General features: G+C 38.3%; 1 protein-coding gene across 2 annotated transcripts in view; it reads right to left on the bottom strand.

Moving 5' to 3' along the window:
- Nucleotides 1-12713, bottom strand: part of ints2 (integrator complex subunit 2) — a 36412-nt gene that overhangs the window by 11937 nt on the left and 11762 nt on the right. For both annotated transcript variants that reach the window (XM_056247639.1, XM_056247640.1), the window contains exons 6-13: nt 5793-5923; nt 5506-5676; nt 5195-5415; nt 4832-4957; nt 3273-3344; nt 2303-2417; nt 1245-1313; nt 733-867 (exon numbers count right to left, since the gene is read on the bottom strand). In XM_056247639.1, the coding sequence (XP_056103614.1) occupies nt 733-867; nt 1245-1313; nt 2303-2417; nt 3273-3344; nt 4832-4957; nt 5195-5415; nt 5506-5676; nt 5793-5923 (1040 nt within the window). The remainder of the gene's footprint in view (nt 1-732; nt 868-1244; nt 1314-2302; nt 2418-3272; nt 3345-4831; nt 4958-5194; nt 5416-5505; nt 5677-5792; nt 5924-12713) is intronic.

The following is a 12713-nucleotide window of genomic DNA, read 5'->3' as shown; positions in this document are numbered from 1 at the left end:
TCAGCGCGTTCAGTCTGTAGCCTATTCACAGTCTGTGTTTAAGACCTGCTACAGTCGATGGAAACAGTCAGTCTTCGAATGTTTCAACAAGTGTGTCCCCATCATTAGTCTGCTATCAGTGGCTCAAACCTCCGTTACTAACTCTAAAATGACGTTTTGGAATTAGCAACGGAGGCTAAGACGGAGATGCGTAAGAAATTAGTCCTACATACAAGAGCGTTTTAATGACAAAAACTTGACAAACGTCTTGAAATGCATCATCTGAACAATGTTTTGAGGTGTGGTAACTGTAGTATAAGCGGAATAATTGACTTCAGCCCGTTGAATTATTAGAAAAATAATGCACACCCGAGGTGTAACGGCCACTCCGCTTCGCGTCGTGACCGCATTACCACCTCGGGTGTGCATTATTTTTCTAATTGGCCTGTCGTCAATTATTCCTTACTTATTTTAATATATTAATAATGATGTATTAATTTAAATACTTTTAAGTCATTAGAACAAACTCAACATAAAAGAATAACAATGATAGAACAAAAAAAATACATATAGAATAACAATGACTGAAAAAAAGAGAATGCAAGAAAATACTATGGAATCCATCCAATACAAAAGTGCAACAAAAAAAAGGTAGCAGGTGACACAAAAACAACTCAACACAACACAACAGGGCAGAATTCCAACAGAAGAGACACAGCACAGTCAGAACAGTATGGGAGATCATCAGGTTACCTTTATGGACACTTTGTGTTTGGTGAAGGCTCTGCTCCTCAGGAGCTGGTATATGCAGTGGATGGGGAGGAATCCTGTGATGTTGGCACTGAGGTTATTAGTAACTGCCACTCTCACGGCATGTGCTGTAACCACCTGCCACAACACAAAAATCCACTTAATATCAGTTTCTACATTTACATTTAAGATATTCAGCAGATGCCTTCTCCTCCATAACGACAAAAAGTGCTTTGTTTCCGCTGTGTTCGACAGATGGCAAGCACGCAATTCTCAAAGTTATCTGCTAGGACAGGATATCTATAATAGTGCATGTAATAATATGACAAGTTGATAGTAATTAAGATGTTTGCTCTGGTGACTCGCAGTTCTTGCAATAAGTCAAATAGATTGTGCAAACTCAGAGACATACACAATTCATTATCTTTTGCAAAAACATTGTTCTTATTAAAAGAGACTGTTTTGCATTAAAACACCATCAATCCACTACAAACATAGAACAAGAAAAGAAGTACCTGTTCTGTGAAGATTTCCTGAGTGAAAATGGTCTTCATTTTGCTCAGTGAGCTGGGTTTGATGGCGATCTGTGGAAGGATAAGGAGTTTAAGTCAGCAAAATATTTTTCCCAAACCGATAAAACTTAAACTGCAAGTTTCAAAAACAATTTCAACTAAATATGAAGGTTTTTAATGCCGAAAGTGACTCATTCTGGCTAAACAAACCCTCCCTGACTCATCAATAATGCACGACTCGGCTAAAGGCAATTACAAATCACACAGATGTGCTATAGCCTTCTCTGGGATGTGCCTGTTCTCAGACACTAACAATCAATAAATTCACCAATTAATTCACTTCCTTCAGAGACTTTTACAGTACAAGCAAAGTATAATGGATGTTTACAGCTAGAGGACTAATTCTGGATTTTAACCAATGTTGGCACTTAAGCCCAAAAGTAAACCGCAATAAGTACACCCTTTGCTATGTTCTAAATTGGACTTGTTTTTATATATTTTTTTAAAAACTAATACCTCTAGAGTGTGCCACTGATGGATAAACCTGACCTACTGCTGTAGGCACTAGTATTAAATGGTTTTGTCCAACTAACTAACTTTTGTCCAACTTGTTTGAAATATGTGTTTCACAGATGTACTTTGTGATTTCACTGGTAAAAATTACAGAGCTTATTAGCTAATGTTTCATTGGCTATCTTTGAGGTTCTCTGTGAAATGAAACCCACAGGTATAGAAACATCTGTGATTAAGGAAAATTCTGCGTTGCCATCACAGAAATAAGTAACATTTAAAAAATATATTAAAATAGAAAACAGTTGTAATGATATTTCACAATATTGCTGTTTTTACTGTATTATACAGCCTTAGTGAGCACAAGAACTTCCGTAACATCCACATGCATTAAAAAGACACTTAGTAAAATACATGAAATGACAGGCATCCAGTCTTAATAATTATAACTCAAATGTCATTTTGAAACCGAATCCCACCAGAATAGTGCTGAAGTGATGTTCTTATTCGGTTAATGGGCTGCTCTGGTGCTGCTGATGACTTAAACTCACCTTCATCCCAAGGGTGGAGCAAACCAGCTCGATGATGGCACTGAGCTGGTTGCTATGGAAATACATGGCAACCAGTAATAGCATCTCTCCAAAAGAGGCAGAGACACCGGCGGCACTGGAAAGAATAAGAGAAGGGAGGAGAAGAGGGAGATGGAAAAGCAAAATAGGGGGAAGAGAAGAAGAGGAGGAGGAAAAAGGGGGAAATGGATTAAAAAGAGTCCATGATATTTAAACACTCTTATTATACAGAAGATATGAATACACACATACCAACCCCCGGGGTTACAGTGGGCTTAACATCCATGATAACACTAACCACAAACACACACTGCCGTGCACCCATGGACATTTATCTCTAAATTTATAGTATGGATAAGCGCTCCAATCACAGTGGGTCAGGAGGAGCGCAAGCTGCAGGAGAGATGACTTATAACCCATCAGCTGCTTATTAGTTATTAAATTGAAAAAGGCTGTCACTGCCTAACCTCTGCATAACCCCATCTGTTTTCATTTTATCATTCATGGTCTTCTCCCCCCTCCTTTTATAGGAGTAAAATGGTCTAATAGATAGAAAGCACATTTGAGCACATTTTACCACAAATGTTTGTGTACGCACAAAGATTTCATTTTTTCTCTTAAAAAAAAACATGAAACATGCTCTCAGAACAGAAGTGGGTCTGAATGCATCAGGCAGACCTCCGATAACTAATAATTGCAGGACGCAAAGAATGAGAAAAAAAATCAAATAGTTCCAAATACTTGTTCTCTTCGAAATTAAACTAATTCGATTAGGATAAGGATAAACATATGTTTGGTGCATGCATAAAAATTCTGTTTCCTGTAAGTTATTATTTTTCCAGAAGATTTCCTTCTTGCAGATCATAAAATAACTGGCATACTTAGAATGTTATAAAGTGCATTTATTGGTTATTATGGGTTTGAAGGGCTTGTCCATTCAGGCCTGTCATACCTCTCGAAATACTCCTCCTCTTTTATCATCCAGCTGAGCCACATTACCATCAGCTGCTCTTGTTCTGGAGTACTGCAGAGAGAAGACACAACAGCAATGATGACGCACCTGGGTTTTACTCCGGATTTTGAGCAAATTAAACTAAACTGGATTGAACTATTGGATATAAATTGAACTGAACAGAAACAAACAGCTTTACAATGAACATAACCGAGTGACAGAACATTAAATCTTTGATGTTTTACTGAAAACACTTCAAGTACTTGCTAATGTTACACATTTAAAGGGTTTTCCTTAATCTTTTGACATACACTACCATTCAAAAGTTTGGGATTGGCAAGATTTAATGAATGAATGAATGAATGAGGCATTTATATAGCGCTTTCATATGTACTACTGTACACCCAAAGCGCTTTACAATCATATCAGGGGTTCTCTCCTCAACCAGCACCAGTGTGCAGCATCCACTTGGATGATGCGACGGCAGCCACAGTACAACGGCCCCAGTGCGCTCACCACACACCAGCTATAGGTGGAGAGGAGAGAGAGTGATAGAGCCAATTCAGTGGATGGGGATTATTAGGAGGCCATGATTGTCAGGGGCCAATGGGTGGAATATGGCCAGGACACCGGGGTTACACCCCTACTCTTTACGAGAAGTGCCATGGGATTTTTAATGACCACAGAGAGTCAGGGCCTCGGTTTAACGTCTCATCCGAAGGACGGTGCTCTTTGACAGTATAGTGTCCCCGTCACTATATTGGGGCGTATACTGGGGCGCTGGAGGAGGTGTTAGTGATACTGGCCTCACTAACACCTCCTCCAGCAGCAACCTGGTTTTCTCAGAAGGTCTTCCATCCAGGTACTAACCAGGCTCAACCCTGCTTAGCTTCAGTGGGCAACCAGTCTTGGGCTACAGGGTGATATGGCTGCTGGCGATTTAAGGTTTTTGAAAAAAAACAAAAAAAAAACTTTTGTGATTAAATATGTTTTTTTTTTTAATAAAACATATTTGCCTGTGATGTCAAAGCTGAATTTTCAGCATCATTACTCCAGTCTTCAGTGTCACATGATCCTTCAGAAATCATTCTAATTTAGTGAGCAGGAAACATTTATTATTATCATCAATTTTGTGGAACTCGTAATGCATTATTTTTCAGAATTCTTTGATGAATGTAAAGTTTAGACAGCACTTATTTAAAACAAAAGAAAACTTTTGTAACAATGTAAGCATTCACTGTCACTTTTGATCCATTTATTGCATCCTTGCAAATTAAAGTATTAATTTATATAAAAAAATCTTTACTGACTCCAAACTTTTGAAAAGTTGTAAGTGTTTCAGAAGTGTTTCCAAAAATGACCAGCAGCTAAAATGATTCATACTAAAATCCTTGGATTTCTGACATCAAAGATTAAAATTGTGTGAAACTTATAATTTTTGGCATAATACAAGTGGACCTCATGGATACATTTTTTATTAATTTATGATATGACCCTTTAATCATTAAATCATAATTTATGATTAATGATTCATTTTAATGGGTAGAGCAAGGATGTACCTGACGAGGGTGGGGAACGCCAGTAGTTTGCAGAAGGACAGGGAGACAAAGCGCACTCCTGCAGGTGTGGCTGGTGGACGGCTGGTCATCAACTGCAGCAGTTGCTCCGCCTCTTCATCTGTGGGCCTGTGGAGAGAAAACACGTTTGAAACCATCTTTAAAACTTTGCGACACTTCAAAGAGGTATTCGCTGTCAACAGGAACGGATACAATCAAACAGGTGGAGTAAATCATTTCCATAACTTGCAACCTTGTCATGGAAAGGAATTTCTTATTGTGGAAAATTAAGTTTAGCAGCATAAGTGCCTAAGTTACGAGCTACTGCACCACTGTAAAGACCTGATTGTGTCAACTGTAGCATACCTAAGACCAGCGATCCCCATAAGTGCGCAATAGAGCCGCAGCAGCGCACTGGCCTTCACCACATGCTCCTCTCGCAGGCCAGAGTACCCCGAGCTGCTCTCTGAGTCCATTTCACTGTCATTAGGAACATGGGTGCTGCGAGAGCGGGGTAAGATGGCCACCAGCTCCAACAGCAGCTGCCTCCGCATCTGCCACAGTACTGAGGTGCTCTCTCTTTTCCTCTGAAGAAAGACAGTGAGACACATACTTGATTTCATGTGCTTAAAAAGCTGGTAATCATCAAATGCTTTAGTGCAACTGTTGTTCCTTACCTGCTGACCATTGCGAATGAACATACTGAACCAGGTGCGCACTTTTCCATTGGTGCCCAGAAGTAGGCCGCTGACATAAGACACCAGAGGACTGACCGCCTCATCTGCCGTGTCTGGCTTATAGTCCAGTGTTAGAGCAACACCGAGACCTGGAAGATGACACTCCTCCACCTGCGGAAAGACCATGGTTTTGACATCAATATGACACATTGTTCTGATCACTGTTATTATTATTTATCTGGAGCCAATTACAGAGCATGACAGGTGGTCCAGTGCTGGAAACTCACCACCATGGCCCTGATGTTCAGAGCCTGAGATGGGTTCATCTGACACAGCTGCCGGAGAGCTTCTGTCCTACGTCGGCCACCCACGCTTTCCTCATCCTGCCGTTCTCCGTTCTTTATCAAGCCCCTGCACACTAGAGGCAAGAAGGAAACAAGCAATTTGATTAAATGTGCTGCTTTTATACATTTTTAACAGCATATAAACCACATAAAATATACTAATATTGTTATATTTTCATTACATACATTACAGTTCAAAGGTTTGGGCCAGTAGATTGATTTTTTTTCATGTCATGTCAAATGTCATACTTTTTTTAATATTTTTTTTCAAGGACAAATTAAACTTATCAAATATGACGGTAAAGACATGTATAATGTTACAAAAGATTTCTATTTAAAAATAAATGCTGTTCTTTTGAACATTCTATTCAAAGAATCCTGAAAAAATGATCACATTTTCCACAAAGATATTAAGCAGCACAACTACTTTCAACATTGATAATAAAAAGAAATGTTTCTTGAGCAGCAAATCAGCATATTAAAATGATTTCTGAGGGATCATGTGACGGAAGATTGGAGTAATGGATGCTGAAAATTCAGTTTTGCCAACATAGAAATAAACTAGACCTTAAAATATATTAAAACAGAAAACATTTACATTAAATATTTCACAATATTACAGTCAAACTGTATTTTTGATCAAACAATTGCAGCCATGGTGAGCCTTGGTGCTTTTTTCAAAAACATTTGACTCATCCTTCCCTCGGGTCATTTTGACCCGAAACTTTTTTTAAATTGAGTTTTCATCAGAGGGGTCCAAGACCCTAGGACTTTTGTCGCACTTGAATACACACACACAAAAAAAGTTGAGGAGTTTTGTGGTTGAAATTTAAAAATTAACAAATCCTTCCCTCGCGGGTTATTTTGACCCCCTTAGGAATAAATGAAATGCGAGGAATGCTTCAGTACACATAGAAAAAACAAAAAAATATTTTATCATGTCTACATGTGTATCTGAATGCATACTAAAAAAAGAAATTACTTTAGGACCCAGCGGAACAGCTCATTTGCTCCAAACAGGCCATCTAGTGGCAAGAGTCATAAAATATCATGTTGTATTATTATTTATTTTTCAACAAGAGGTCGGCAAAGACAGCCAATGTAAGATATTTTGAGCTGAATTAAAAGGGTTATGCATGAATTTGAGTTATTTTAAATTTACGTTGAAAGAATGTGAGGAATGTGCCTAAATTACTATTTATTTATTATTTATTGATCAAATCTATTAATTTGAAGGTAAATAACATTAAAAATAAAAAATCTCCAGTTGCACTAAAAAATAGAAAAAACTAAAATAAGCTTCTTCTTTTTTTTTAATTAAGTCTAATTTTAGGGCTTCAGGTCATTTGCGAGGGAAGGATGAGGGTTAAAAAAATCTTACCGACCTTAAACTTTTGAACGGTAGTGTATGTACATTTTTCATGTCAATATACAGCGATCTTTTTAATAGTTATATATATATATATATATACACACACACACACACACACAGTTCATATATAAAATTTGGGGATTTTTTACACTTTATTGAAAGGCACATTAGAGGACTTCAGGACTGGTTCAGTCCTGAAGTTTATTGAGATGAATCTGAATGCTAACATATAGCTTTCTACAAGTCTTCTAGACTTCCATTATTGGGATGTTATGTAGACCAGATTCAATCCTGCATGTTCATGTGAGCACAACAGCTAAACCTGACAGAACCATATGTATTAACTTCTATGTTATGACTCGGGAAAGATTATTTTTAACACATTTTCCACAAATATCTTTAAATAAGCTCTTCTTCATTTGGCTTTGTATTAGGCTCTCACCTTGAATTAAAATATCTGTTTCCCTTTTATTCTGTGATTTAAACCACAGATGACAGTTCACCGCGCAGAATGATTAGAATTACAGAGAACCTTTTATGACTGAGTGCCGGAATGATATTAGTTTCAATAGTCTCTTATGAAAAAAACATCCGATTGAGAGAAAACGTAGCCGAGTCCGTCACAATTCATGCTGCATCTGATTACAGTGTATCTCTATAGACAAGCTCTTTCCTTTAATGATTCAGCCTTGAGCGGAATATTCTCCCAATGAAAGATCCTGTCTAGGTAATGAGCCTTGAGAATTGGCCATTCATAATATGAAATGTTTCAGACTGGCTCTGAATGAGGCCTCGCACAAATAAGCTATTGACTCAACAAGGACCTGGGAGTGATGAAAGGATACCAGAGACTCAGAGATATTATTATTTCCACTTCGAGTTTCTCTGAGGAAAACCCACATACACATAAAGAGGTGCACAAACACACCCAAGCCCAAACTGCACATAATCAGCAGCCAAACTCATCAAAATGGAAATTAAGCACTTCTCGGATGATCGTGCAATAGCCACATAAGGCAGATAAAATGTAAAGTAAAACTGAGTCGGGTGTGGTTTTATAGTCAATAAAGAGATTTTGGTAGCCTGACGTCGTCATACTCAGTCTAGTCAGAATGTGAGTCTGATACTGCTCCATTGGGCTGTGATTATGGGGCGTGTTTCAACCGAACCAGGATAGAAAAAGCCCCTGCACTCAATTGGATCGACAAATGCCTTGATCGCGGTTCTCTGTTCCTCTTTTAAAGGGATACTCCACCCAAAAATGAAAATTCTGTCATCATTTACTCACCCTCAAGTTGTTGCAAACCTGTATGAGTTTCTTTCTTCTGCTGAATACAAAGGAAGATATTTTGAAGAACGAATGGAACCACAGTTGTTTGGCACCATTGACTTCCATAGTAGAAAAAAAAAAAGCCAAAATGGTGCCAAAGTTCCAATCGTTCTTCAAAATATCTTCCTTTGTGTTCAACAGAAGAAAGAAACTCATTCAGGTTTGCAACAACTTGAGGGTGAGTAAATGATGACAGAATTTTCATTTTTGGGTGGAGTATCCCTTTAAAATGAATGCACTGTCTACATCTTCTATAATAACAGACGCGATGGCTGAATCTACACATCTAAATTCTCCAGCGGCAGCCATTCTTTGTTGTAAATGAATTCAACCCAAGCGCTCTTTGGTGACGTGGATGATTACGTTACGGTTGATCATGTCCATCATCTTATCAAGCCCGCCCTGACAATTTGATTGGTCCGAACAGCTTTGGTTCGGGCATACTTGCTTCACAACGGATCAAGTCCAGACCGAACTTCCCATCCTCAAATGTTGTGGGCGGGGCTAAGTTCAGCTGGCATCCAGGCTAATATTTTGGTATGTTAAAAAGAAAATCGTATATATCCCTGATCCAAAAGCCAGAAACACTTGAATACAGCTCCATGATTTAAGACAATTCGCATTAATGCAGGGATGACGTCAGAACCTTCACCGTTGGTTCCTTCGAGATTTTCCTACTGGGTTTTTCAATTTATGAGAAAAATAAAGCCTGTGGTAAACATAACTTCACGATAATCTGACGTTTTGTTCTACAATGTAAACTGCACACACTCACACCCCAAAATGTACGTTTTCAAAAATGAAATGAACATAACTGCTTATGCGTGTTTTTCAGTATGGGTGTGTGCAATTTATTTTGTGGAACAAAATGTCAAAGTATCATCAACTTATGTTTACCACAGGCTTTATTTTTCTCATAAATTGAAAACCCCACCACACAGGAAAATCTCGAGGGAACCAGGGGGCGGGGTTTTAACGTCATCCCTGGCCTGCACCGCTCAATTCATTTAAACTTTCATAATGTGGAGTATTTATGAATGAAGATGACGGATTCATTTTTACGCAGTAATGCCAGGGACGGTTAATTATAGAGAAGCACCGGTCGACCAGCTATAAATCGGAACCGGACGTTTTTTGCTCCAAACACACTATCGGTTTTTAGTTTTATTTTGGCCAATCTCTATTCTGGACGTGCACACAAACTGCATTGCAATCATTCCCCAAAATGTAAATTGCGTGGAAATATAACAAAGTCTGTAAACCGGACATTAAAACAGGCCAGAGACAGGACACGCCAAAGACGGAGGCAAAGAAGAAAACACAGATGCGTCAGCAGAGCAAATATTGTACCAGGCACAACAAGCTCACTGTTCGCGATGCTAATAATAAGAAAAATATAAATATTAAATTGTGGGTGAGGGGTTTATATGAATGTATCTCTGAGGGGAACTGTCTTCAGAAAAGTTTTGATGGCATTTTCTTTTCCTATTACCTCAGTATAAAGTAGTATTTATAAGCGCAGTGCTTATATGTATACAGTGTTCCATAAGCGCCACCTACAGTCAGGGAGTGAATTTTCATTCAATCCGTTTGCTGTTTTTGTTTTGTACAGAAGTCTAATGTGCCATAATTTCACAAATTTGAAGTCAGACCATTGTGTTTTTGCTTTAAATTATGCAATCTAATTCAAAACAACTGTTCATGCTACATCTTTGTTTGGATCATGATTAAAATGCAGTGGTCGCCTCTAATTTCAAATAGCTACAGATATTTTTTGCTTAAGGCCAGTTTGCTCTATTAAAGAGTACAAATAAACAACAAAAAAATGTGATTAAACAAAGAAAGAAAGAAAAAAAAAAGAAAAAAAATCGGCAAACGAATCTGAATCGGCCAATTCGCTTATTGGAATCGCCCATGAATTGGAATCGGGCATGAAAAATCATGATAGGTGCATCACTGTTTAAATGAATAAATACATATAATAAACTAGGGGTGGAAATAATCACTGTTTTACGGTCACAGTTTCGGCACGGTTCGGTAAGTGCTACGTTCAGGTTCAGACTACTATCAAATAAAAATAAAGAAAATAAGAACAAATAATCAAACTACAAGCAACAGCACAAATAAATACAATAGGTTATTTAGGTATCTAACAGTAGTTTTCATGTACAGATATTGAATAAAGTAATCAAATGTAAAATAACATTGCATATAATCTTCACTGTATAAATTAAATAAAGATTAATTATTATTAAAGTTACAAAAGATAATCAGTCAAGAGCAGTCTTTTTTTGTTTGTTTGATTAATGAATATTATATTGGAATATTAGGCTGCTATCACTTTAAGATTAATGCACGGATCCAGTACACTAGGCCTGTAGCGGCGCGTCGATGACGTCGACGCTTCGACGTCAAAAATTCGTCGACGTCATATTTTTTTGTCGACGCTTCTTTATTTATTTATGTATTTATTTTTTTGCACCGTTCCCGGCGGTACAGCTCGCCACACACACGTGGGAGACCGAAACATTGCAGAATCGAGGACGAAACAGCAACCTCTTCACAGAATTCACAACAAAGCCATGCAAAAGTCCCAACAAAAGAAAAAGTCCTAAAAACCCCCAGCTCGCACTAAATCATCGAAGGTATGGGAATACTTCAAATTTAGTCCCAAACGTAAAGGTGTCGTTATTTGCGCTCTTTGTCAAATGGAGTTGACATCCCAAGTCTCCCGCATAGTGATAGCGGCTCCCTGATGACCGCAAATTAGTTTAAATCTCCCGGAATCTAGAGCTCGCGAGCTCCAAACCGTGTAGCGCGCGCAGAGAGGGAGAGAGCGAGAGAGCGAGAGACCTTGCGCGTGTGTGTGCAAATGTGCGTGTGTGCCTTATGAAGCGCATGTAAACCCCACCCCCGTCAACAAAACCGAAAAATCAGTCCGGATGTTTTTTATGACCACTGAAAACATTAAAATGAGCACCACAACCAAGTGTGATAGGGCTCATTTGAGTAGCCTACCAAACATTTTACAGTGTAGATACTCTGTAAGAACCAGATCAAAATTGTTGTGCATTGAATGTGCACTCCTGCAATTTCCATGTTACAAAAAAGAATCGTTCAATTAGTCGTTAGATTAGTCGACTAATCGATAAAATAATCGACAGACTAATCGTTTAATTAATAATCGTTACCCCAGCCCTACAGTGCACCGATACTAATACACATGCGTTGTCTTTCTCTACTGTCTACGTTCACATATTAGAGCATACAGCACTCCCATTGAACACAGATTACAAAGAGTCACTGTTATGTCTATGGAAGTAAAATAATGCCAAATGTTTTTGAAACAAAAAGCCTGTTGAATTGTACTACTTGAAAAAATATGCATTGCATTAACCCTGCTTGTATTTTAATGCATTGTATTTTTAGGGCTTGCATTTTTATAGGCTGAAATTTAGCATGGTTAAATATTTAAGCTGTGAATATTTCAAATCAAATCATTTCAAACACATTTTCATTAGTAAAATTTCAATAATCCATATTCACCTTTCATATTTAATTTCCCAAATATTCAAACTGATTAAAAATACAACCTATAATATTCAACAGGCGGTTTTCGGTCCATTTTATTTCGCTTTGCAAATTCGCTTCCACAAATTCAGTGGTTCAAATTCGACAGTAAATTCAACGTTGACATCCAGGAGCTGCAGGAAAAGCAGTAGATTACCGAGCATAATCTCCATATGCTGTTAGTCGACCACACCAGCAGGGGGTGCAAGCACGTGTTGTTGACGAAGACCAGAGCAACAGTTAGTGCAAGCCATTCATTCATAAAAACTTATTTACAAAAATGTAAGTGTATTTGTGATTATTATGACGTCTGTTTTATGTGAAATTCAGTGTGTTCACGATTACTTTTCCTGTGTGTAGCTGTTACGTTCCACGTGTATTTGTGTGTTTCTGTTCTGTCTCCATTCATTGCTTTCAGGTGGTGACCGAGCATTGGCTGTTTGCGGGCACGTGACGTCATTGTGGGGGCGTCATCATCTGTTCGACCAATCCATTGCTGTGCCATGAGTTTAAAAGGCCCATCCACAACCAGGAAGACAGATCCTCGCCAGATCTCACCCAACTTGCGCGTTCTGAGCACATTGCCGAAACC

Source organism: Rhinichthys klamathensis, unplaced genomic scaffold (assembly GCF_029890125.1).
Source record: "Rhinichthys klamathensis goyatoka isolate OS25496 unplaced genomic scaffold, OSU_Roscu_1.1 h1tg000050l_1, whole genome shotgun sequence".
NCBI classification, from domain to species: domain Eukaryota; kingdom Metazoa; phylum Chordata; class Actinopteri; order Cypriniformes; family Leuciscidae; genus Rhinichthys; species Rhinichthys klamathensis.
The sequence above is the reverse complement of the archived record's forward strand: the minus strand, read 5'-3'. Positions and strand labels throughout refer to the sequence as shown.